The following is a 26,686-nucleotide window of genomic DNA, read 5'->3' as shown; positions in this document are numbered from 1 at the left end:
CTGGGTTAGGACCTTAGACATAGGTAAATATTACGTTTTATTGTTGTTTCCTACCTATTACCACTTTATTAAAGTGTTAATAGGTAGAGAAATGTATTTATATATTTTTCTATATATTTTTTTTAAAAGCTTATGGAGAACCTCTCTTGTACCTAGAAAATACAGTGGTAGTTACAGAAAAATATATATTTATATACAAAATTAAAAACAAACTGTAGAAATCTATATCACTGAAATAGTGTGTTGTAAAGTGTATTATAATTTTTCATTTAAAACATTTTTTTGTTAATGTTTAGTAATGCAGTAATTTGTAGATATTAGTGCGGTACTCCGCAGACTTTTTTGTAAATCATTAAATATGTAGAAAATTGAAAAAACATTGTAGTACACTACATTTCTGAAACATAGTGTAGTACAGTGTATTTTCAATTTTTTAACATATATTGGTTTTAGTTTATTTTTTTTAATATGGTAGTACTTCCTAAAAAGTACAGCGGTCCTCCATCCATTAAAAAAAAATATGTAGAACGCTATAGATAATTTTCCATACCAAGTACCACTTTAATAAAGAGGCAATAAGTGGGGAATAATAAATCCAGCACTGTGAAGTTATAGTTACCATAGGAAGAGCACTTGTTTGGTTTGCTAATACCTTTCGCACAGTTTGACAAATCTTCCAAGAAACTTTCCCAAAACACATAATCAATCTCAGCTCCTTTCTTGAAAGTTAGTTTTGGTGTGACCCGTCAAGCGAGAGCCGAGAAAAAAGGGGGGTCCCAAAACGCAATTTCCCTAGGGATTTTTGGATCCGAGCTATAGCCCAAACGTCTGAGCGGAATCACACCAAATTTGTCAGAAAGCTACATCTTTGCTCAGTAAGCATGCTGTTTGCGATTTAGTGTAAATCTCTTCTATAGTTTTTGAGAAAATAAGGTAAAAAATGTATTTACATATGGTTGGGTTCACGGGACTCTTGTGAGAGTCCCATGGGCACGAAATTTCGAATAACAATGCAATCTGATTGACTGAGTGGGCTTTTCCCCATTGATTATCTCGCTCCAGGCTCCTACGAGTCCTGCGGAGAGCTCACCCTCTTATTGGCTGGCTGCAACATGAGGAGAAATGTTGCATCTGGCATTTCAGGACTCGAGGAATTGGCCTGCATGTAATGAACATTTAAAAAAAAATATAAGTGTAAAGGTACAGGGTATGTACCCTGATCCCTGCACCTGGTAGGAGTGTCCAAGATGGAACCTGTGAGAGTCCTACAGGATCAGAAAAATATTAAAGAAAGGGGGGGAGTGGGTGTCCTTGGTGGGTTGGCCACATGCAGGCAGTTGGTCCCATGGTTAACCCACGCTGTGCACAGCAATCAGCTGTGCACAGGGTGGGGTTGGGTGCCTGCAAAAGGTTGGGCACAGGGCCTGCCAAGCTCAGCACCGAACCCCACACCACACACTGCAATGAACATCTTACTGTACATTTTAAAAACATAGAAAATCACTGAAAACACTAAAGGGTAAGCAAAGCTATGTGGTTAAATTAACAATTGGCATAGCGACAATTTAAATGTAAAAGTTAGGAAATATTTTTATGTGATTCCACGTATAAAAAATCTACAACTTTAATTTTACATGAGTGGCATCTGTGCAGGTCTAAAAACAGTGTTTTTTCAATAACTCCAACTCCATGAGTAAACATGTTCTGCAGAAATTTCTGCGCATGTGTTTTTTTCTGAAGTTTCCACCATAGAAATTCCCACCCATTTTGGTCCAGCTACACAGTCAAGTTGGGTAAATACCACTTGCGTGGCGGCCTCAAACAGTCAATTGAGCATATTATCTCTTTATGTCGAAGTTTCACAATAAAATAAATTATGGCTTTTTATTATTCCTTGCAATCACTTTATAAGAGATGATTAGGGCATCTGCTGCTGTTAGTTGTGTTGGAAAACTCATTCCTTGTAATATTGTGTGCAGATTCCTTAAATAGATACTATCAGAATTGAGCCACCATATAATTAATTTTTCTGATGTTTAAATGCTTTATTGGATGTATTGTAAAATAGTTAAAAGTTCATGATCATTGACCGAGAATATCATGATATGAAATATATGATTAAATGAATAGTATAACACTCTAGCATCGAAAAACACATTTTACATTAATGGTAGCATGTTAACAAAACTTGGCTTTTACAACTTTCTCTTTAGTATGGAAAAAGAGGAGAATGGTGGGGGCGAAGAACATTTGTGTCTGAAACATAATAGTATTCTTGAAAACTTGTAAATAAAACCTGCCAAGATGAATTTAACTAAACATATATATGTGAGCACTAGATGAGTTATATTTTCTAATTTTAGGCTAATTCAAATGAAACCGTTTATTCAAACATATGAGTGGAATTATACAGTAAAGACATAGAGGCAACTTCTTCTATACAGTTCTACCTTGAATTGAGCAGACTAAACATTGTGCCAAGGGGAGCAAAAGGCACCTGCTTTTGCACCCCTGGGGTACAAGGATTTTATAGAAGGGTCCACAGACTTGGATGCAGCTCCTTCTGTAATACTGATGGCTAACATGTAGCACCAGTACTATCGTCAGAAGGTGTTTCCTCATTTGCATGTTGGCGTGGCCTCCAATCAATGAAGGAATCATTGTTCCTCTGCAACCACAATACCCTTAATAGATGCACTGAAAGTGTGCCACAAAAAGGTGGTGTATAATCAGTACACCCTCTGAGTGCAGCCCTCTGAATGTGCAAAAGTGGGCCCCATGAACTTCCCAAACATCCTCCTTGCACCCGTCTGCAGGTAGATCACTAACCCCTAATTAAATTGCCGCCTACACAGAGTAACACCAAGTAGCTTTGATGCAGCATTTCCACATTTCACTGAATGCTCTGCTCCCAGAGTGGTGCAGGATTGCGCCTACCCTGGGGGCAGCACATTCACTGTAATAGGGTGCACTGTCCCTGTTTGAGCCTTGTGCACCTGCTTAAAGGTGCACTGTGGAGCAAACCAGGACAACGCTCCCTATATGTAATATGGGCCCAGATGTTCTATCAATGAAAGATGCTAATGGCAATCACAACTACTTTTGATAGCTAAATTATGGGAGTTAGAGGTGCTTTCACTAGCCTATGGTCCTAGAAACCACAGTCCAGCAGTCCTCTGACAAATAGCACAGTTAGTCTTATATTTCACAGAAATGTATTGAAATGCTGCAGCTAACATCTGATCTATTATTTTAGCTTTTGCATGCAAAGAGTACCAATACTTAAAAAACACCTCTTAGAATAATATTTGAATGAGAAAGAGGAACTTCCTTGTCAAAAATTAAATTTATTTATTCTTACACCCCCAACCAAAAATGTTAAACAGTGTGACAAGTGAAAAGCATATGCCATGCATCACCTTCCAGTACCCTACAGAACCAACTCTTATCATTTTCAGTTCTGAAGGTTTATAATGAGCATGTATTAATTAATGATCTATTATAAATAATTATATATACGAATATTTAATAAAATGTTATATATAAAATATTGGTTCACAACTTGGTCAATACAGTTCTAATTTACCACTGTCTTTTTATTTATTAATTCCCACATTTTACATATAAATGTTGCATTAATTTTATTAAATAAAAGGTCCTTAAAATCTGGATTTTGTGATATGCGAATAATTTGTATAAGATATGTATCTCTTATGTTATTGTCTTGAATACTTTAAAGTACTTTTTTCTATTTGAATAAAAAAAAAACATATCACATGTAGAACAAATGAAGGATATATAATCTGTCTATACCAAAAGGCAAACCTATAATCCTCTCTATCTGTGGGAGTTAAAAAAAATGAGGCCTTTTATTTATTTTAATGATATTATTATAACTTGAGGAGGATCTCATGAAAGTATTCCTTTCAGACAGATTTGAATATCAATGATGTTTTTACTTTCTATATTTATCAACATGTTTATAGTGTGCAGTCCTAGCCATAAAAGTAGTAGAGCACTTCACAAAAATCTATAGCATTTACATTAGCAATAACCATTGACAATGATCAAGTATATTAGCAGTATTTACTGGTATGGAAGTTTCTAGAGTGAAAGATACAATTTGAACAGGTTTTCTTAGGGCCTTTGAAAATTCTAAGCAAATAGGGAATCAGTCTTATGTTGTCTGTGAGCTGATTGCAAATTCTTGAGACTTAAAAGGAGAATGCTTGCTTCTGTGGCTTATCCTTTTTAGTTATTGGGTGCTCCAGTAGGAGGCTGGATTGACCTGTGAAGTTCCTCTTACCTCCTGACGTGTGTAGCTTGTTTATTAAGTAGATTAGAAGGCTATGAAGGATTTATTTGTGATGCAAGCCATCCTAAAGTCAATTATGGCCTCAAGGGTGAGCAAGTTCATGTTTTTAAGGATTGGGGTTATGCTGGCTGATCGTTTAACCCCTTTGATAGTGAAAGCTGTTGCATGGATAGTGGCATTGAGGGTACCAGGGTTGGTTTTGGAAGACCTGACAGTAGGATATTGCCACAGTTAAGGTGAGAGTGGACTAGATCACACACCCCTTCTCTGAAGTCAGTATATGGTATGTAATGGTTTAGATTCTTTAGTAGGAATATTTGGAGTGAAACTGTTTTTACACGTTTCACAATATAAGATGCCGGTTTGGTTGATAGTGAAACCAAGCTACTTAGCAGATAGGACTAATCTTGGACTGATGCCGAAATGTGAGTTGTAAAAAACATGGGCCAGATGTACTAAGCCTTTTAGTGTTTGTAAAGCTTGCGATTCCCTAAATCACATGATTTGCAACAGCTAAATGGCATTATTAAATATACTAAACCCATTGTTTTATTTGGTAACAGGGTACCAAATTGCAAAATGCGTTGAGAAATTCATTCTGAATTGCAATTTGGAAGGCACATGTTTAGGGCGTCCCTTCCAAATTGAAATTCAGAATGCCATGTATCAATGGTTTACTTCAACAATTTTGGTTGCAAACCATTTTATAGTTTATCGATTCCTCAAAGGAGGTGGTAAAGCATTTGCAGAGGGAAAGTGGTCCCTACAGGACCCCTTTCCTTTTGTGTAAGTAAAAGAAAAAATTGTTTTGAAGTGGACCCCTACCAATGCTTAAACAAACTTTAAAAAATATTTTGTTTTTCTTAAATGCAGATTTGTTTTCTTTGAGGAAAACAGGCTGCATTAATAAAATATGTATTTTATTTAAATGCAGTTACAGACAGGGTTATCTGCTGAACTTAGCAGGCCACCATCACTGAGATGTCATCCATTCTGAGTGAGTAGCAATTTATCTTTTGAATATGATGAGATAGGGTGAATTTTGACTTAGTAGTTCATTGATCGGTTCACAAAATCAGAATCAATTTGTAAAAGTCAGAGTGGAATATGCAATTACTTTTTGTGAATTCATTCTTTGTACAACTGACCCCATGTTTGGAATGGAGGGGTTGCTTCCATTGTGTAGAGAGGTAGAAATGCATTTATGTTGAAATTAATTTCAAGGAGAAGGAACTCATCCAGTGATTTATGAGGAAATAGTTTAAGGTTGTAATGTAATATGGATTGGATAATTTGAGACAGAGCATCATTATTTTAATGAAAACTGTTTTCCTTTTCTTGTGGCATTTGATAAAGAATTTCCATGTAGAACTGGATAGTTAAGGAGAGATTATGTAGCCTTGAGGTACACTGCATTATACCAGAATAGGAGAGCTGAAGAATCCTAAATTATGTAATTGTGATCTAGGAGAGAACAAAATACAACCCAGCTTGATACCCAGCTCTTAATTCCCATTTTGGCGGATACAATTTTGTGATCGATGGTGTTGAATGCCGTCAACAGAAGCGGCTGAACAAAGAGGCAGGAGACATCGTTGTCAGTTGCACGAATAATATCATTCATTATTTGGAGAGCTACTGTAGCAGTACTGCATTTAGGTCATAATCCTGACTTGAAAGCAGTTCTTGATGTCTTTATTGGAGATGTGTGTGAAGAATTGCCTATGAAGGACTTTTCATTAACTTTACCAAGACACTTGTCTCAGCATCTAGATTTCCATCGGCTATTGGTAGGTTTCTTATAGAAGGTAGTAATGCGCCCAGAATTTAACACACATGTGAACCTTTCCTCTTCTGTGGTGATATTTAGTATTTTCAGAATTGGTTGGGCAATGTCCTGAGCACATAGTTTTAGAAAGTTTGCAGAGCTATGGTCAGCTACTTATGATGAGGGGTTTGTTGATGCAGTGATCTTGAGTATGTCTTGTTTGTCAAGTTTTGTGAATATTGACCATTCCTTAATATTTCTTTCTAGAATTTGTAGCTGCAGTTTTTTTCTCTGGCTGATTTTATGTGTTTGTGCGTTTTTAAAATCTAGTCTGAAAAAGATCTGGCAATAGTGGTAGAGGTTATGTCGTGGCTGTGACGTAACAGACGTGACAGTCAGGGCTCTCCCACGTGCCTATCCCGACAGGGATATATGGTAGTGCTCCCCTCCGTGAGCGGGCCATGTGGTATGGACCCAGGTCATGTGATACAAGTTTAATAAATATGGTCACCGCGGCCATGACGTCAGTAGACGCCTGTACGCGGTGACCAGCAGTGCACGATAACCCTATTGTCTCAGTATCTTTATTTCCAGGCCTTGCCACCAAGACAGTAGTGTACCCATCTCGTTTCCACACCTGTGGACACAACACTGGCGACGAGGGCGGACGTATTCCTGTCGTATTCCTGCTCGGGGGCGGCCACGTGAGGTCGGAGGGGGACCCGCGATGCTCGTGCCCCTGCCGGCGATCAGCTGTTGGATCCCGTCGTGGGAGATCTCGCATCCAAGCAGGTCAGGTGTGCTGTCCCTTCATCGCTGGGACCTGCGCTGAGCTACGTGCGCTGCCCTGTGTCCCCGCTGAAGCAGCGTTTGTGTGCTGGGCCCACGCGGCATCGGGAGCTGCGCTTACAGCAAAGAAGGCTGGATCGGCCCCGTCTGCACCGCTGGGTGCAGCACTCACCCGGTGGCTCCGTTGGTGACTTGAGGTACTGCAGGAGGAAGGCTGCAGATTGGCTTCTCCACTCACGCTGCTGTGGGGGTGACCAGTGAACAGGCATTGGTCAGTGCAAGAAAGACCCGGCTGAATAGTGCCTGGAAGTGCTGCAGGAAGGCAGCCAGTTGTTTCCTTGTGGGCCCCAACTAGAACTACGTGGTGGAGGCAGCCAGCCCTATCTGTCTGGAAGTGCTACAGGGGAGCCAGTGGCCTGTGGAAGGTAGTGGAACCTGTGCTGGTGGCAGAGTCTTCTTGAGCCCAGTTCATCCCTCATCAAGGACAGGACAGTGATACAGTATACGGCGCCACGTGCCATTACGCAGCGCAATCATGTCCACAATTCCCCCAATTGAACCATTCATAGTAGAAGGTGCCCCCTCCGCTCAGGCGTCCAAGTAGAAGGAATGGGTAGAACCTATCATATTTGTAGAAGCAGCGAAAGTCCACAAAGATCAGATAAGGGCCATGTTGCTGCACCTAGTTGGTAAAGACATTCATCGCATCACCAAGACCCTTGTGGAGGCGACGCCCAGGACTCATCAATGCGCTCACGGGCTATTTCGAACCGATGGCCAATCGGGACTATGAGCGTTTCATTTTTCGCCAAGCCCGTCAACTCCCGGACGAATCTCTTGACGCGTTCCATGGCGTCAACGTGTGGATTCAGAGATGAGACGGAAGAGTTCCGAGGGCAAATCATCCAAGGTTGTGAGTCGGCGAAGCTTCGCGAATGAATCCTAGAGGAATCTGGCAAGCCGTTACAGGATATTCTAACTCTGGGCCAGACGAAAAAACTGTCCAAGGCCAGGGCGGCTCACATGAAGGCGGCACTGCAATCACCAGTCAAAGCGGAGCCGGTAAATGCAGTGGTGACGAAACTGACAGACCGTCGTACCAAGAAGCCGTCTACGGGTAGCCCGCAAGGAACTCAACGCTACTGCGGGTATTGTGGTGGCCTGCCTCACAAAGCAGCTGACTGTCCAGCGAAGGGCAAGAAATGCACAGGTTGTGGATGCTTCAATCACTTCGAAATGGTGTGCCGTTCCAAGAACTACTGAAAACCCAAGCGAGCAGTCAATGCGGTACCGGAGGGTAATGGCGGATCCAGCGACATGGATGATGATGACGAAGACGAAAAAGCTGTGCAGAAGGTACACATGATCGGAGCCGCGTCGAACAGAAGTAGGCGCCTCCCACAGTGCCGGATCCAGGTAGGCGCACAAGACATCACAGCTGTCGTGGACACGGGGGCCACCATCAATATAATGGCTGATGATCTGTACAAATCCATGAGACCTACACCTGTTTTACAGCCTACCAAAATCACGGTATTCGCTTATGGCCAGGACAAGCCACTGGAAATGAAGAGGAAGTTCAAAACCACAGTGACGTATGACAGCAAGTCCATCACCACCGTTATATATGTCACCAAGGATGGGCAGGGGATGCTCCTCGAATGTCGTGCGGCAGAATATCTAGGGATTGTGTTCTTCGCTTTTGGTATTCACCAGGAATCAATTCAGCACGTACTTCAGGAGTTCGCAGCAGTCTTCGAAGGCATTGGAAAGTATCGTGGAAAGGAAGTACATCTTCACATCGACCACACCATGCAGCAGGTGGCACTGCAACACCGTCGAGTAGCATTCCATTTACGTCCGCCGGTGGAACAAGAGTTACTGAAGTTGGAACAAGCGGGGATAATAGAGAAGGTATCTGGTCTCACACCGTGGGTGTCCCCAATTGTCGTCGCCCGGCAGCCAAAGCAACCGGGAGCCATCAGGATATGTGTCGACGTGAGGTTACCGAATGCAGAAATCAAACGGGAGAGACACATTACCCCGACTATTGATGATTTAATTGGAGAGATGGCAGGGGCGTGTTGGTTCTCTAAACTCGACCTGCGATCAGGCTATCACCAACTGGTCCTCGATCAAGAATCCAGAAATATAACAACATTCTCTACACATGTGGGACTTCGCAGGTACACCCGTTTGAGCTTCGGCATATCGAGCGACACGGAAGTGTTCCAAAATGTAATCCACAAACTAATCATGGATATTCCAGGAGTCATTAACGTAAGTAATGATATAATGGTACATGTCAAGTCCATCCCAGAACATCACTCTCGCCTGGTACAAGTACTCCGGCGAATCAAAGATGCAGGACTAACTCTCCACAGGGAGAAATGTGAATTTCTCAGGAATAAGCTACAATTTCTTGGATACACCTTCTCAGCTGATGGCGTCAACCCTGACCCGGTCAAAGTCAAGGACATGATAAATGCATCGGCTCCAATCAATGTTACTGAAGTCTGCAGTTTCCTTGGCATGGTAAATTACTGCGGGCGTTTCATCAAGGATCTAACGACTCTCACTCGACCCCTGAGAGATCTCACAAAAGACTCCGTTCCATGGGTGTGGGAGGAACCGCAAGCCAAGGTGTTCCAGGACATTAAAGATGCACTGTCCACAGCTATCACGTTAGCATTCTTCGATCCACAGAAGTTTACACTGGTTGCCGTGGATGCAGGACCAAAGGGACTCGGCGCTGTGCTCTTGCAGCGCCGCATGGCTGAAGAAGACTGGGCCCCGGTGGCATTCGCCAGCCGATCACTCTCCGACACTGAACAGCGGTACTCTCAAATTGAGAAGGAGGCCATAGCAATCCACTGGGGATGTCGCCATTTTCATCTGTACGTCTACAGAAAACTGTTTGTTGTGGCTACTGCCCATAAGCCCCTTCTGCCTCTATTCTCCGGCACTTCGTCGAAACCTCCACCAAGAATAGAGAAGTGGATGCTGCAACTGCAGAACTACAATTATCGGATCATATACCAGCCAGGGAGCCGCAATCCAGCGGATTATCTCTCGAGACACCTCCGGAAAGCTACAGCCCTGGAAGAAGATGCCGCAGACACAGAAGAGTATGTACGGTGCATCACTGAACAATCCTGCCCTCTACCACTCTCGATGGATGATCTGAAGAGTGAGACTGATGGAGATGAGTGTCTCCAAAGGATCAAGAAAGTGATGGAACATGGCAACTGGCATAAAGCTCGGGAAGAGTGGAAGTTACTCAGGGAGGAAGCTCGAAGGGTACTGGAAAGTCTCTATCATGTCCGCGATGAGTTGACGGAAGACACCACAGGATGTCTCATGCGAGGGCATCGCCTGGTGATTCCCTCCTCTCTAACTGCCAGAGTCATCCAACTCGCCCACAGTGGTCATCAAGGGATGGTAAAAACTAAATTGCGACTGCGCAACAAGGTGTGGTTTCCTTTAATGGACGAATTGGTGGAGGCTGCCGTATGAGAATGCCAGTGGTGCCAGGTGACTGGAGGTAACCCCAAGCTGGCTCCTGTAATCACCGAGCCAAGGCCCCCTCGTCCATGGATGAGTGTGAGTCTTGATTTTGGAAGCCTGCCAGACGGGAGACACACCTTTGTAGCCATCGACGACTACTCCAAAACCGACAACGGGCCACCTTTTCAGAGTCAAGAGCTGGCCACATATTTAATGTCCTTGGGTATTAAGTACAGGCGAATCACTCCCCGCTGGCCGCAAGCAAACGGAGAGGTTGAACGTTTTATGCGGACATTAAATAAGGTTATCTGCATAGCGCACGAACGACACCCATGGAACTCGCTTTGTTCACATTCCTGAGGAACTATCGACAGACTCCCCACACCACCACAGGCCTGGCTCCAGGACACCTATCAATGGGTCGGGTGGTCACCGATTCCATACCGCATCATCCTCGGTGGTGCCCGGAAAAACCTGATGATGGAAAAATAGAGTAAGGAATCTGAAGTTGAACCCAGTGGACGAGGAAGCTCTCAGTACCAGCTACGACGCAACCCCGAGCCTAACAAGAGGCTGATAGACTACTTCATGTAAGACTATTCCTTATTGTTTTCACGTTTGAACATTTACGTATAGTATGCCCCAGGGGGGTGTGGGTGAACTGCATTGAACGGACTATTTTGCTGAAATTGTTGTTATCTGTTTTTGGGAGGAATGTTATGTCGCGGCTGTGACGTAACAGCCGCGGCAGGGCGCACCCACGCGCCTGTCCCGGGATATATGGTAGTGCTCCCCTCCGTGACCGGGTCATGTGTTATGGACCCAGGTCACGTGATACAAGTTTAATAAATATGGTCACTGCGGCCATGACATCAGTAGGCGCTTGTACGCGGTGACCAGCAGTTCACGAAAACCCTATTGTCTCAGTATGTTTATTTCCAGGCCTTACCGCCAAGACATTAGTGTACCCATCTCGTGTCCACACCTGTGGACACAACAGTAGAAATAGGAGCAGAGGATGAAGTTTATGGGTTATGTTTGAACATTATTTAATTATTTGGAAAAGGGCTTTGGGTCAGTTGGAGGATTTATTATTTGGGGCAAGATATTTTTTTCGATGAGGGTATCTATGTATTTTCAAAGCCTACACAATTTCAAAAGTTTATAACTTATTCCAAATCTTTTCAAGTTTCCTGGTTATCCTTCTTGAATTAACTTGTTAGTGTACCATGGAGCTAAATTATGTTTCCTTAAATGATTTTTGGGAGAATGTGGGAATTTTTTTTTTAATGATGAGAATTTGTGGTATGATATTCTGATAAAAGTGTTTATTTTAGCACTTGCCACGGATTTCAAATCTATTGGATGCTGCAGACTGGAGAAGTGATTTAGAGGTCTTCTCAACTTAAATGGCTTTGCTTGTCCTGATTTGTAGATCTGAATGTGTGTTTTGTGAAATTAGAGTGTCTGGAGGTCTATCCAGTGAAGAATCATGTGCCTTCATATATGTTTTGGGGGTTAAGGAGGGAGAAAACCACTTCAAGTGTTTTCCTTTTCTGTGCATAGGAATTTTGATAAGTTTGGAGAGGTGATGTCGATTTCTTCAGTCAGTTTTGCAACAGGTAGATTTATGTCAATATTTCAAGGGATGTTAACGACACCCAGTACAATTCTGAAGCTGACTGTTACAGATATCATATCAAAGTCATTTTAGGAAGGGGAATCTGTGATTGCACATTTCAGGATGGATTTATGTATGACAACAATGCCCCCTCCTGTTTTGTGGCTCCTGTCTTTGCGAAGAACACTGTAACCATTGGTTGTTAAAAGAGAGAGCCGAGGATGTGCAGAACCAGGTTTCAGTGATTAAAAGCAGATCTAGTTTATACTTTTTTTAAGGTCAGTGTTCTCAGGTGCAAGTGCTTGCGCGACCCTCACTGTATTTACATGCATTTTAAGCTAGTGTTTAAGGTGTGGTTAGGTGACTATGAAGGAGATTTTGATTTAAATTAGGTTTTCGGTATGCTGGCCTTTTTCTAAAACATTTAGAAATTCGCTAAGATTTGAAAAGAAAATTTACAAAGTTTGGAAAGGAAAATGTTCACCACCTTGCACACCGCTAATCTACATGCAGAGGACCCCGGTAGCCCCTAGTGGAGCAAACATCTCAAATAAAAGGGTGGACATTTTTGTTTAACCAGGAATGTTCCTGCTTGTATCCTTAAAGTGAAGGACATATCCCTGTACCATCTGCACCATCATCAATGTCCTGTATTTCAACAAATTGTTCTTCTGCTGTGACCCTTGTTTAAAAACTGAGTCACTCCAGTTTACTGCAGCCATAGTTTTCTGAGCATTTGCAAGACATTTGTGTGCCATTTCTATTATAACCTTTTACCTCCTGCTTGAATATTTCCTAGAACATGATCCAGGTAAATTAGCTTTATATCCATCCACATTAGTCACTAACTTTGTATCCAACTTTAGATCAGCACTGTCACTAAATGGGAATGATACAATATGGACAAGTTCTAAACCACATTTTGGCGACATGTGTTCTTCGAGTCTGCACATTAGCTACTTTTATATCAATTGTTACATTGTATCTGTGTGCACTGTAGGTTATATTAACATTGGTGACATCCTATTTTTCTTACAGTCCCAGAAAGCGTGGATTGAAGGAGTCTTCTATAAGAGAGAATGTTCAAAAATCATACCTAGTTCAAGAGACCCTCACAGGTAGTGTGGCTTTTCCTTAATTTGCTGTAGTGCATAAATGTCGGCATTAACTAAGGGATTGATTTAGAGTTCAGCAGACAGGTTACTCCATCCCAAACGTAACAAATATCCCGTCTGCCATACTACAAGTGCATTATATACAATGACACTTGTAAGATGGCAGACTTGATACCCGTCACGGTTGCGATGGAGTAACCCATCTGCCAAACTCTAAATCCGGCACTAAATCTCTTGTCTTCAGATTTCATCTCATATGCGTTTATAAATGCACATCATGTTATGGAATTTTCAGTATTTAACTTTATTGCTATATATAAATGTGAATACTGTATTTCCTGTTTTCCAGTCGTTTTCAGCGCTTTTGTATCTATTTGCCTCAATGACTTTCACCTTAATAACAGTTAGGCAGGGAACTGTTAGCTGAAGTTGCAGTTTTTGTCAAAAACGCACTCTTTCTCTACAATGCTTTTCGCAATTTAAAATAAAAAAACACAGGGACTGAATCTCAAAGATATTGAGATAGACATGCAAACTATGTTCTGTTTATGTTATGCTAATGTATGTGTATCGTTTGCAGATTTTTGGGTATGTACATAGATTTTTTGGGTCCTTATATAATCTACATATGTTGTAGAGCATTCCTTCTGGTAGCAGGGCAACAGAGATTGTCTTCTAAGTCTTCCACAGGTCCAGAAGTGATTTGAACAGTGGGTATGAGGCTCCTATCCTTATACCTGGTGCAGGAGAAACTTCTATAGGCTTCTCTTCACAGAAGTGTCTGGAATTACCTGCCTCCCTGCCCTGTTCCCAAGCTGTCAACAGACTCAATAGCCTAGTGTGAAGTTCTTTGTGTAAGACCAGGGCACAGCCTTTTGAAGTAAAATGGGGTTGTGCACTCCTAGTCCCTATATTTTGTGGGTCTCTGGGAAGAAAACATAATAGCCAACTGCACCCCATCATGTGACCCAGGAACAGGCTTCAGGCACTAAATGGTTAGGAATTAGAAAAACGAAAAAGGGGAATGTACTTGTTTCCTTTGACCAATAACATCCAAAGCTAATTTAATCAATTGCAGATGCATCAATCTAGGTTTAGGCCCAACATGTTGAAAATGTATTTATTCCAACATAGGTGGGATGCACATGCACCACATGTAATACAATGTTCTAATTGTTATTTTCTAAAGAGATTAATAACCCATCTAGCTCATCTGATTAGCAAGTATCCCTCTTGTGCATGGATCCATCAGTTTTCCAGTTTCATAATACGAATATATTATTCCCCAGGTGTTTGAATTCAATCTTTTATTTCACTAATACTTTATATAATGGGTAATATTTATTAGAGCTCAGCTATTCTGTTTCTCCCTGTAGCGGCAAATAAGCCTAGGCCTTTTACAAGTCCCTAAGGATGAACTATACAGTTTAATAATCACTATTGGAAATAATAACTAGAAAAATTGTATCACGTGTGATGTATGTGCATCTCACCTATGTTGGACCAATTGGTAGGACAAGAAAATGCCAACTTTCTAAATGTGACATTTTCAGACTTGTGGCTTAAAATCAGATTTTACCATTAAACATGATATTAAATTGCAATTTCTCGGACACCAAACATGACTTTTCTACCTGTTCCCAGTGAATAATTAGCACTTAATAAAAAATATAATAAGGTATCCCAATATTATCCTATGGGAGAGGTAGGCCTCACAGTAGTAAAGAAGAATTTTTGAGTTTTTCAGGGAAAATCTCACCTCATGACTACAGGACGTGTCTTCACAACCCCTGGATGTGACATCTTTTATTAAGTCTTGATTCCGAGCACAGACCTCACTATGCACTTCTACCCCTGATGATGTTGGTGGAGTTGGCTTGTCCTCTGACTGATGAGTACAAGATCCAATAGGGACATCGCTGCCCTGAATCCTCATCGTCTCAGCATCCTTTACCCATACCGCATTCTGTGGAGGCCGCAACGTAGTAAATGTGGGCAGAAAAGTGGAGACAGAGATGGAAGTGGTAGCTCTCATGGGTTGTGTCAACTGATTTCATTTGGAGAGTTCTGCTTCAATTGCTAATAGGTGCTGACTTATAGGCTTCAGTTTAGCATCCCTCAATTATGGTGTTACATAAGGAATCCATTAAAACTTCCATATTAGGCTTCTCCATTAAAATTGAGTCATTATCCCTAAATAACTGATCAATGACACTTGGGTGCTTGGATGTACTGCTGACCTCCAATCTCTTCCTCTTTTCTACCGCTCTAGATCCCTTTTCCAGTTCTTTCAGGGCAACGGGTTCCACTGAATTGCCAGGGTCACAGGGCTTTACAAACGGGTAATTTTCCAAAACAGTAGTTACTGATGTGGGACCCTCCCAGTCTCTATCCAGTGAGGAGGGGGTTGTTATAGACCCATGAACCAAGTCTAAAGGAGCAGGCAAAGATTCACCGGGTAGGTCAGGCGGCAAGGAAGATGAGGGAGAATGGGATAAACGGCAAGCGACCAACTCTATCTCCTTATCAATGATACCCTCAGCATGTTACACAAAGGTGTCCATGGTAGTAACCATGTTGGTTGGGGCCTTATGAACGCCAACAGGGAGCTTGTGTTTCCCCATGACCACCTCCCAGACTTGACCAACCAAATTCCAATTACCCAGGATTTGGCCCGTGAAGGCCCCCCTGCTTCGAGAGAACAGGTCAAATTTGTTAGCCTCTCATATATTTCCATCTCACCCCTCAGTCAGACAAACGTTGAGGGGGGAAAAGTACCAGGTGACTCATTGTTAAAAACAAATCACACTTTATGCCAGCTTACTAGCGCTTAGACGAGCAAAAACACGCAACAAGTACATCAATGATGCAAGGGAGGAAGATTTAGTCAGGAATGGACTGATATGGGCAGGAGCATGAGTTCTATCAGCGCCCCTTGAGATGACATGACCACACACTGCCGTTCAAGTTGGACAGATGGAGTAGACCAGCTACACTCCAGTGACTTACTCTACCCATATGCCTGCACCAAGATGCTCTGACGGAGCGGATGAGCCTGCCCTTGGCCCGGACTTTGCCAAGGAGTGGCCCGTGCTGCAGTAGGTGGAGGGTGTTTTTAAGCATGTGGCACAGGGAAACTGGTCACATGCCCTCCTCCTCAGATCCAGCAGGGTTATGGAACACAGAGTTTTATCTCCCTTGTGGCGTCCCCCAGGGATCCGCGTTATCCCCTACTCTGTTCAACTTGTATGTGACACCACTGGCAAAACTAATAAAAGATCAAGGTTTAAAATTGGTATCTTATGCTGACGATACCCAGCTGGTGGTGTCTCTCACACAGAGTGTGGAATTCACAGCGGATAGATTTAGAACTTGTCTCTCCAGTGTTATGAGTTGGATGAACACGAACTTCCTAAAGCTCAATACTGAAAAAACAGAGGTGATTGAATTTGGCCAAAAACCATCTATCTGGAACCACACATGGTGGCCTCCTGAGGCAGGCATATGTCCTGTTCCAGCACTGAAAGTAAAAAAACTTGGGTTTCCTAGTTCACAAAGACTTAACACTAACTTCCCAAGTCAATCAGGTCACCTCGGCTTGCTTCTTCACGATTAAAGTTCTTCGGAAGATACTACCTTTTATCCCTTTTTCATTCAGGAAAACAGTAGTAGGAGCCTTAGTCCTGTCGCGCATTGACTACTGTAACGCATTATATGCCGGAATTGGAGAAAGACAGCTTTCAAAACTCCAGTCTTTGCAGAATGCAGCGGTAAGAGTACTGCTAGATCTCCCGAAACACCATCCGACATCATCGGGCATAAAGCTTTTGCACTGGCTCCCTGTTCGTCGGTGGGTACAGTTCAAGGCCCTATGCCTAGTACACAAAGCTGTGTATGGAGGAGGTGCAGATGACATGAAATCCCTCTTTCCCCATTATGTTCCGACATGTACATTAAGATCTGGCAGTCTAGGTCTGATCTATCTACATAAGATCAAGAGGGCCCGTTGGGGCGGTAAGGCGTTTTCATTTCAGGCGATAAAATTATGGAATACTCTACCCACAGAGCTAAGACTAGGAACAAATAAGACTCTGTTTAGAAAAGCATTAAAAACCTGGCTTTATACTAAATCATAGACAGGCTAGGCTGTCCTATTCTCTTTCTTTCGTACAGCTCCAAGACGCCTCGGCATAAGTGCGCTTAACAAACATTTCAGTCAGTCAGTCAGAGTCCCCAGCATGGCAGTCCAGCCCACCAGACGTCTCATGCCACGGTAGGTGGATGGCACGTTTCAGCGTGCGGCATGGGAAACTTGTGGCCTTGGGCCCCTCCTCCTCAGATCCAGCAGGGTTATGGGACACAGAGTCCCAAGTACTGCAGCACAGTCCACCATACGTCAAGAATGGAATTCTATCTTAATCCTGAAGCTCTGGTATACCCTAAGCCCCTCTTCCTCCACCGCCATGCTGACTCCCCTGTCCCTGGTTCTGCTCTGCAGCTGTAGCCACTGCTTTGCTCCAGTACTGCCTTGGCTGCTCCCAGGTATGTGTGCCGCCCACAAACACACCCTGAGTGCACAGCACCAGGCAGCTCAGCAGCAGCGGCGCTCATGCCACTGCTCACCCACCAAACTACTCCCTACGCATGCCTTCGCTTCAGACACCCAATGTCTATAGCAGTATCAATGAGGACATCATTTGAGATGTCTTCAGTAATGTCATCAATTAAGGCATTTAACATGCCATCAGGGATGCCATATGTAGGTCACCCGTAAAGAGGCCCAAGGCTCTTAGTCTAAAATGTTGACATAATCAAAAAGATCTCTTATCATTAAGGTAAAGCGAATGAATCAACTGAGGGCACACAAGATAATTGCAGGGAGTGCACTCGGGCTGTTGGGTTGACCCAGGGACCCTTACGATTTTTTGTTTTTCTGGGTGCACATTTATTGAACCATTTTATTCACTTGGCCATGATTAACGAAGCCTAACTAAATCAGCTTAATCATCCTTGCAATTCCTGCAATTATCTTGTGTGTCCTCAGTTGATTCATACGCATTACCTTAATGATGAGAGATCTTTTTGATAACATGGAGATTTTGGATTAGGAGCCTTGGGCCTCTATACAGATGTATCCAAGTTGGACCCTGTTGGCTACCTTATGTTTGCACTGCTGTAGTTTGCCCTATTATACCTACACCACTGTCTTGATGAAGACCTGTGTGCAAGGTTTAAATTCACCTCATGCAACAGTTGGTTCGAAATAATCTGCATTGATTTTAAAGCCTGGATTGAATACACAGATCCATATGGATGACGTGTTAGGATTAAGTGATCACTGAGGCTCAGCTATGAATTACTATTTTTGTGCAAAAGATTAGTTTTTCAAACAGGCATATTACATTGGTTGATTTGAGGTGCTTTAGCCATTGTTAAAAAAATGTGTTAAAATTATTCTGTGACAATCATTATGTTTCCTCTTTTCTGTATCACCTTGCACATTAGCACTTCTATGAACACTCTTCTATGCACTCTTTGGAGCAACCGTGATATAAACTTCTCAACATATGTATGCATTACTAAAAATGTCTTAAAAATATAAATGTAATTTGTTTTGAAAATCCCACATGTGTTCTCTTCCCTTTTTCTCTCTCTCTCACCAGGACCATAATAATTGAACCAATATTGTATTTCTCCTTGTAAATAATTGTCAGTAGGACCACATTGTTGCATGTACCCGGAAAGAGTTACAGTTGATTTCTTTGAGCCTTAGTAAATGGACATCATCTCATGATAGTCATTAATGAGTATTCACACTTTCCTCTAGTAGAGGAGTTCTCATCAACACCCCATGACAAGGTCATCGAGCGGCTGGATGACATCTTTTTAGCGTGGGGTAGCCCAGCCATTCTCAAATCTGACAATAGACCACCATTCAATACCAAAGAATTCAAGGAGTTTGTAGTCAGACTCAATGTCAAGCATCAGACAAGTACACCTTCATGGCCCCAAGCCAATGGTGTTGTGGAACAATTCATGGGTACCCTCAAAAGGGTAGTTCAACGAGCATCGATGGAGGGAATCGAGTTAAACCAGGCCCTGTGTCAAGCCCTCCGTGTTTATCATTGAACTCCTTACTCCACAACTGGTGAGAGTCATGCCACCTTGCTATTTGGGAGAGTTATCGGAACCAAACGACCTCAGTGGACAGTCGACCGATCCCTGAATGTCGATATAGTTTGTGTCACAGATATTCCTCAAAAGTGTAAAATTAAAACATATACCCATCAACAAGCACAGGAAACAGTCTTCAGTGAAGGTGACTGTGTCTTTGTCAAACGGAAACAAAAGCTTAAATAGAAGCTCTGTTTGCTGTCAATCCTCTGAGGGTGGTGACATGCAAAGGACAGATGGTGATGGTGCATCGTCCTGGAAGCGGGACTCGTCACACTTTAAGCAACTACCTCGAAGTTCCAGATCAAACATCAGGAACTGTGTAATTGGTGCACAATCAGAGTGCATCTCATCTACCTCACACCACTCGATCTGGCTTACTAGTGCGAACACCTCAATGACTTATTGAAGAACTGTGATACGACTGTTGTTTATACTTTTTATTTAACAAAGGTAAGATGTAGTGTTGTGAGACTATGTCCGCTAGGACCCTTGTGGTTCTGGGCAGACTCACCGGAGGAATTACGTAAGTTGCTGGGAAGTGTTATGGTGTGGTTATTAATGGTTATAACGTCCAATGTGTGATCGGATGTTGATGAATAAAGATATCTTTTACTGTGCTCCGTGTGTTGCCTATTGATTTGCATCCTCCTGAGCTGGGGATGACTCTACACTTTTCATGCTGCTTCTTTTCATACTCTTTACCATTATTTCCCCAAAAATCTTCCTCCATGTCAGAAAGACTATGGCAGACTTTTAGGAACAAGTCAGACCTTGTGAAGTTTTGTTGACTCATTCCAAAATGCCCAGGCAATACTCCACAGTTGATGCATACAATTGGAGGTAGTCATTGCTTACATAGTTGATTAAGAGTTTTATCATATTATGAGGAAGAACTTCTTAGGGCAGACCTATTTTGACTTTAGATGAATTCCCTTCTCCCTCCCACAAGAGTTTTATATGTTTTAGAATATTTCAATGAGTATGAAGAAAGGAATGATGGGTGTAAGCGTAGGCACAATTAAAGCACCGTAGTGTCTAATATTTTTAGTCCTGCAATTTCCGTCTTCTGATCAGCCCATTATTACTTCTTCTTGGCCTAAAGGTGAACTGGAAAAAGACACTGAGACATGGACTTCAAAAAGTCATGTGGGGTTAGAATCAATATGTAAGTGGGACTGCATATGCACTTTGACCTCTTCTTACTCTTGTTTCAGATGTACAAGTACTAGCTTTTACAGGAATAAAGAACTAGCCTAGTCAGTTTAGTTCTACCTTGTTAAGAAGCACCAATACCCTGCAATTCTCTGAAGCATCTGAATTGAACGTCAGCCCTCATACAACAACATTGTCTGTTTTATTACAAAATATTACTCCTAAAAGAGTATTTCCCTAATGTTGTTTTTATTCCTTGGTACAGGTGTCTCACGGGATGTCAGGTGTGCCAGAACCTAATCAGGTACATGTTTTGAAGATTTTCCTTGATGTTCCCCATAGCCAGAAATATTTATGCCACTGTCGATGTATCATGCAGTCAGTTTCCCTTGCTGAGAAAGAGTCTTATTGAATGATAATTACTGGAAAATATTGTATCCTTATAGTTAAGTTAAAAAGATTACAACTAAACTCACTTGCTAACCAAAGATAAATTGCATACTACAGAGCCCCTGCTGACTCCACTATCACTTCCATCATTCATCCACGTTGGTGCTGGCAAAAATGATAGCTTGCCCAAATAAAGTTCATAGTCTGTCATCTTTTTTGCTTCACCAACATTGAGGAAGACTGAAATGCAGTTGAATTGCTAAGGACGACAGTTCCTAGAATTTCCTTATTAATGAAGGTCTAACCAGAGGTAATACTGCTACGCCACTTAGTAGATCAGTATTATTCTGCTGTAAGCAACACTTGCATCATCATTGTTTTACTTACTGATTAGCATCTCTCCTTGTTCTTGTGTCTGAGGTAGGTATGTGTGCTGCTGGGTAGAACATTCTTGTGCCAACTACAGCTAAATCGCCTGTGATGTCATCATTGGAATAGTGAAGATGGTGCTGAGATGAAAGTCACTTGGAGGTGGGAGTTGAGAAGGAAAGGGGTTGGAGGTCAGGAGATTCAGTTTGATGCAGTTTATCCTGGTAGGGGCCTTCGTACATGTAGCCCTTGTCGTACCTTTATACTTTCAAAGATGTCTGGGGTTCTCTCAGGCTCTCTTAGGTTTATCCTAAGAGAGGTCCTATGGTCAAGTACCCTTGTTATTTTTAGGGGTCCTGTGAAAGTTATTTTATTGCACTCACTACAAGTATTGATTGTTTTTCCAAGGTCCCCCAAAATGTTCATATAATTGGAAAAAAGACATGAGTAGATTGCAAGACCTCTTTGTTGTGTTCTTGGACTGTAAGTGGTTATGATGGGCAGTCTCCATGGTGGATACTGGTATTTACCAGTGGCGTTTCAGGACTAAAGAGTATATTTATTCCTTTGGATAACAGGGTTATTCATTTTTTTAAATGTGCCTCTCAAAAGTGGCAAATTTAAGCAGCCAAGGCTTACTTCTGTGGGGAGTAAAGGATTTAGAACTCAAATACATTATAAATATATTCACGCTTTTTAAGGTTAATGTCCAGTCAAGTTATATTTTATGAGAGAGCTTAATTTAGAAGAGAGAGTTGCAGAATAAAATCCCCAAAATGTGCTGTGTCACACAATGACCCCCCATTCACCTGCAAATGTCTTATGATGTCTCCATGCTAGCAAAATGTCCTGCTCATGCACAGGATTTCTTGCAAAGTGATAAAGTAAAGCTGGACAGCCGGTGTAGAAGGGGTCCACATATGCACCATCTCATACAAACCACTGCACAGGATTAGTAGGATTTACTGTTGAATTTAGTGTACAATCTGCTGGAGCACAATCATGGTCTCTGGTTCAGTAAGGCAGCTTCCACAGACTGCACACACTGAACAAATAGTTTGAGTGTGCAGCAATCAAAGAGCATGCCCAGACTATGCTGCTTGTCTCTGCTTATATGGTGATTCAGCCAATAAATAAGACTTGGTGGCAGATAACAACAAGTAAAGACTTATCTATACAAAATAACCTTCTCAGCTAGCAACTGTTGCCCCTGCAGGCCCAATGATTCAAGCCATCTGTTGGTCCTGGAGCACACCACCTTATTACCACAAAACATTAATTGAATTTCTCCCCCCTTCTGCGTTGCCCCCCATAAGGACCCCAACTGGAGCACCTACAGCACCTTTAGCATTCAGCAATGTGAATGCAAAGTACAAATCAGGAACATAGAGATATTACTCATAAGAACTTTCTCAACTTAATAGGTTGATATCCCATTTACCAATGGGTATGATATTATATTCCTTAGGGCCGATTCACAAAGGTAAATATACATGAGTAGACTTACTCATGTATAGATCAACTCCTGGACCTAGTTGTAAATTGCCCCTTTTCTGCTATTCACTATTTCTGAGTGGATATTTGCACCTATATATAGACTTGAGTCTCCTCGTCCTCAAATGAGGGGTGAAACCTCTTTCAATCAATTTTACAACCTTAAAGTTAGTCTGTGTGTGTCTCTGTGTGAAGGTCTCTGCAAATGGGGAGGAGATCTCAGTTAAGGAAAATATAGGGTAGATTAGTAAAGTTAATATTGCCCAAAAAGTACTAAGATAAAAAGTTACAACACATTGCGTCAAGTTGAATTTGTAGTCAATATAAAAATAATTTAAATATAATTATTTAATTTATAAATATTAGACCTGGCATCTTTGGCATGGTATTCCCCTAAGCTTTTTGTCTTTGCCCCCTGTTTTTGCTAAATTTGTTTTTTTGTTTGTATTAGGACTCTGTGATCTGTACCCCCACTAACCAGTGGTAAAGTGCTTGTGCTCTCTTCCTTAAACATGGTAAAATTGTTCCTACACCTGCTTGAATGTTTGTTGATTGATGTTATTAAACTCTATATTTCTAAATTGGTTTGGGATTTTTTGTGTTGTGTTTTCACTCTGTTACTGTTTGAGTCCTGCAAGAACACTTTACACATTGCCTCTAATTTAAGCCTGACTGTTTTTGTGCCAAGTTACCAGAGGGTTAGGCACAGGTTTAATTAGTGACTTTTGTGGTTCACCCTGACAAGGATTGTGTTAATATTACATCAGATTGGTCGCACACTGCTACACCTACCAGTCGTGTTCCCCCAATGAAAATGGTCCCTGAAGGTCAGCGTCGGCGGATACACCTATGCTCAAGAGTGCGTGCAAGTATGCGTGGCGTGTGCCATCCCTGGACACGTGTTTCGAGGTAGTTGCCTCTCGTCAGCAGGGAGTAGGAAAATGAGAGTGGGGTTGCTGTGTAAGCTGCTAAAAACATAATCAGGTCTAGTACCTCTCTTAGCGCGCAGGTGCGTAACCATGAGTCCGTCGACTCCACCGGCTCAAGGGAGCCTGAATATAAAGTTACATCAGATTGGTCGCACACTGCTACACCTACCAGTCGTGTTCCCCCAATGAAAATGGTCCCTGAAGGTCAGCGTCGGCGGATACACCTATGCTCAAGAGTGCGTGCAAGTATGCGTGGCGTGTGCCATCCCTGGACACGTGTTTCGAGGTAGTTGCCTCTCGTCAGCAGGGAGTAGGAAAATGAGAGTGGGGTTGCTGTGTAAGCTGCTAAAAACATAATCAGGTCTAGTACCTCTCTTAGCGCGCAGGTGCGTAACCATGAGTCCGTCGACTCCACCGGCTCAAGGGAGCCTGAATATAAAGTTACATCAGATTGGTCGCACACTGCTACACCTACCAGTCGTGTTCCCCCAATGAAAATGGTCCCTGAAGGTCAGCGTCGGCGGATACACCTATGCTCAAGAGTGCGTGCAAGTATGCGTGGCGTGTGCCATCCCTGGACACGTGTTTCGAGGTAGTTGCCTCTCGTCAGCAGGGAGTAGGAAAAGGAGAGTGGGGTTGCTGTGTAAGCTGCTAAAAACATAATCAGGTCTAGTACCTCTCTTAGCGCGCAGGTGCGTAACCATGAGTCCGTCGACTCCACCGGCTCAAGGGAGCCTGAATATAAAGTTACATCAGATTGGTCGCACACTGCTACACCTACCAGTCGTGTTCCCCCAATGAAAATGGTCCCTGAAGGTCAGCGTCGGCGGATACACCTATGATCAAGAGTGCGTGCAAGTATGCGTGGCGTGTGCCATCCCTGGACACGTGTTTCGAGGTAGTTGCCTCTCGTCAGCAGGGAGTAGGAAAATGGGAGTGGGGTTGCTGTGTAAGCTGCTAAAAACATAATCAGGTCTAGTACCTCTCTTAGCGCGCAGGTGCGTAACCATGAGTCTGTCGACTCCACCGGCTCAAGGGAGCCTGAATATAAAGTTACATCAGATTGGTCGCACACTGCTACACCTACCAGTCGTGTTCCCCCAATGAAAATGGTCCCTGAAGGTCAGCGTCGGCGGATACACCTATGCTCAAGAGTGCGTGCAAGTATGCGTGGCGTGTGCCATCCCTGGACACGTGTTTCGAGGTAGTTGCCTCTCGTCAGCAGGGAGTAGGAAAATGAGAGTGGGGTTGCTGTGTAAGCTGCTAAAAACATAATCAGGTCTAGTACCTCTCTTAGCGCGCAGGTGCGTAACCATGAGTCCGTCGACTCCACCGGCTCAAGGGAGCCTGAATATAAAGTTACATCAGATTGGTCGCACACTGCTACACCTACCAGTCGTGTTCCCCCAATGAAAATGGTCCCTGAAGGTCAGCGTCGGCGGATACACCTATGCTCAAGAGTGCGTGCAAGTATGCGTGGCGTGTGCCATCCCTGGACAAGTGTTTCGAGGTAGTTGCCTCTCGTCAGCAGGGAGTAGGAAAATGAGAGTGGGGTTGCTGTGTAAGCTGCTAAAAACATAATCAGGTCTAGTACCTCTCTTAGCGCGCAGGTGCGTAACCATGAGTCCGTCGACTCCACCGGCTCAAGGGAGCCTGAATATAAAGTTACATCAGATTGGGATGGCTAACGCTACTCTGACTTGCACGCACCACTGAGCATAGGCGTACCCGCCGACGCTGACTACAGGGACCACAGTTCTTCGGGGTAACACGCTAGTGGGTGGAGCAGTGTGCGACCATTTTGTTTAAGGATTGTGTTAATATTTTAGTGGGGCTTCCACCACTCTCAACATGTAGCTCAGTTTTGTGCAATATATATTTATTTAAACAAAAAGTTTTTTTAAAAATCACCTATCCTCAAGAGCATTTATATTTGATTTGTAATACACTTGGTTAAAAGTAGTTTTAATTAAAAAAATTTAAGTTTCAAGTTCAGTTAAATAGTTTACATAACTTTTTTAAATTACAGGTATTATCAACTTTATAAAAAACTAAAACCGATCCATAATTAAATTAAATTTTACATCAAGAAAAGTAAATGTATCTACGTAATTTAAATCAATTCCTGTGGGATGTTAGTTTAAGATTAATCCGCTACCTCCATTGTTTTCTTTGGGAGTGTGTTGCAATACCAGTGTTTGGCCATGCTTGGTGCTAGCTTGACTGACACCAAGACTTGGCAACGTACATTTAAGTCTCTTTCGACACTTATACTACATTTGGAAGTGTATTCTGTGAATTGCAGTGGTTTCACTCGTTTGTGGGTGTTTATTTTGTATTAAAATGCACATCCCTAAGCCCCTCCCTAAATACCCTGAACCCCGCTCTTTTAGTAGTAATTACTCTCTTTGTCCTTTCCACATTTACTGCTAAATCTTCTACCTACTGCACATATGTGTGCCGAGACCTCCATTACCTGAGAGGAGATATCTTTACATAAACAGACGCGACAAAGGCAGAGTTCTCCACCCATAGGTTTGAGAATTATATTTTGGAGTATGTGCAGTATTAGTACTGGAATACTACTTCCAAATGAATTTTTTGAGTCAGGCTGATTTCCTGTGATTGATTTTACATATATTTGGAATACAGAATGCCAGACAGTTCAACATTTCCTAGAGGACCTAAAGATCCGAATGAATAGAGGAAGAATATCTCTTGATCACCCCATTGACACATTCGAATCTAGCCTGGAAAAGATAATTCTTTAATGCACGTTTAAAGAGTGCAGGTAACAGTTTTTTAATGTAAAGATTATTGCAAGGTGAGAATCAGAGGGTAGATGTAGTCGGAAAAACCTTCCTATTCAGAACTCAAACTATAGGAAACAGATGATGAAAGTCTACAAGTAAAGGGAATTAATGGGAGATCGATGGAGGAAGGAGAAGAAAGAAAAAACAAACCGCTTAGACACAGTGTCAGAAGTCCCAGATAACACAAACCAACACAACAAACATGACCCACATGCACCATATCAGACTCCAAGGAAGTCACATGAAC

General features: G+C 42.5%; 1 protein-coding gene across 2 annotated transcripts in view; it reads left to right on the top strand.

The window, feature by feature from the left end:
• TRPM6 (transient receptor potential cation channel subfamily M member 6) overlaps window positions 1-26,686 on the top strand; it is a 671,614-nt gene that overhangs the window by 70,262 nt on the left and 574,666 nt on the right. For both annotated transcript variants that reach the window (XM_085633062.1, XM_085633061.1), the window contains exons 2-3: window positions 13,039-13,118; window positions 20,710-20,748. In XM_085633062.1, coding sequence (XP_085489188.1) covers window positions 13,039-13,118; window positions 20,710-20,748 — 119 coding nt within the window. The remainder of the gene's footprint in view (window positions 1-13,038; window positions 13,119-20,709; window positions 20,749-26,686) is intronic.

This window comes from Triturus cristatus, chromosome 2_1 (genome assembly GCF_964204655.1).
Source record: "Triturus cristatus chromosome 2_1, aTriCri1.1, whole genome shotgun sequence".
NCBI classification, from domain to species: Eukaryota; Metazoa; Chordata; class Amphibia; order Caudata; family Salamandridae; genus Triturus; species Triturus cristatus.
Note: the sequence above shows the minus strand (reverse complement) of the source record. Positions and strands in the feature narration are given on the sequence as shown.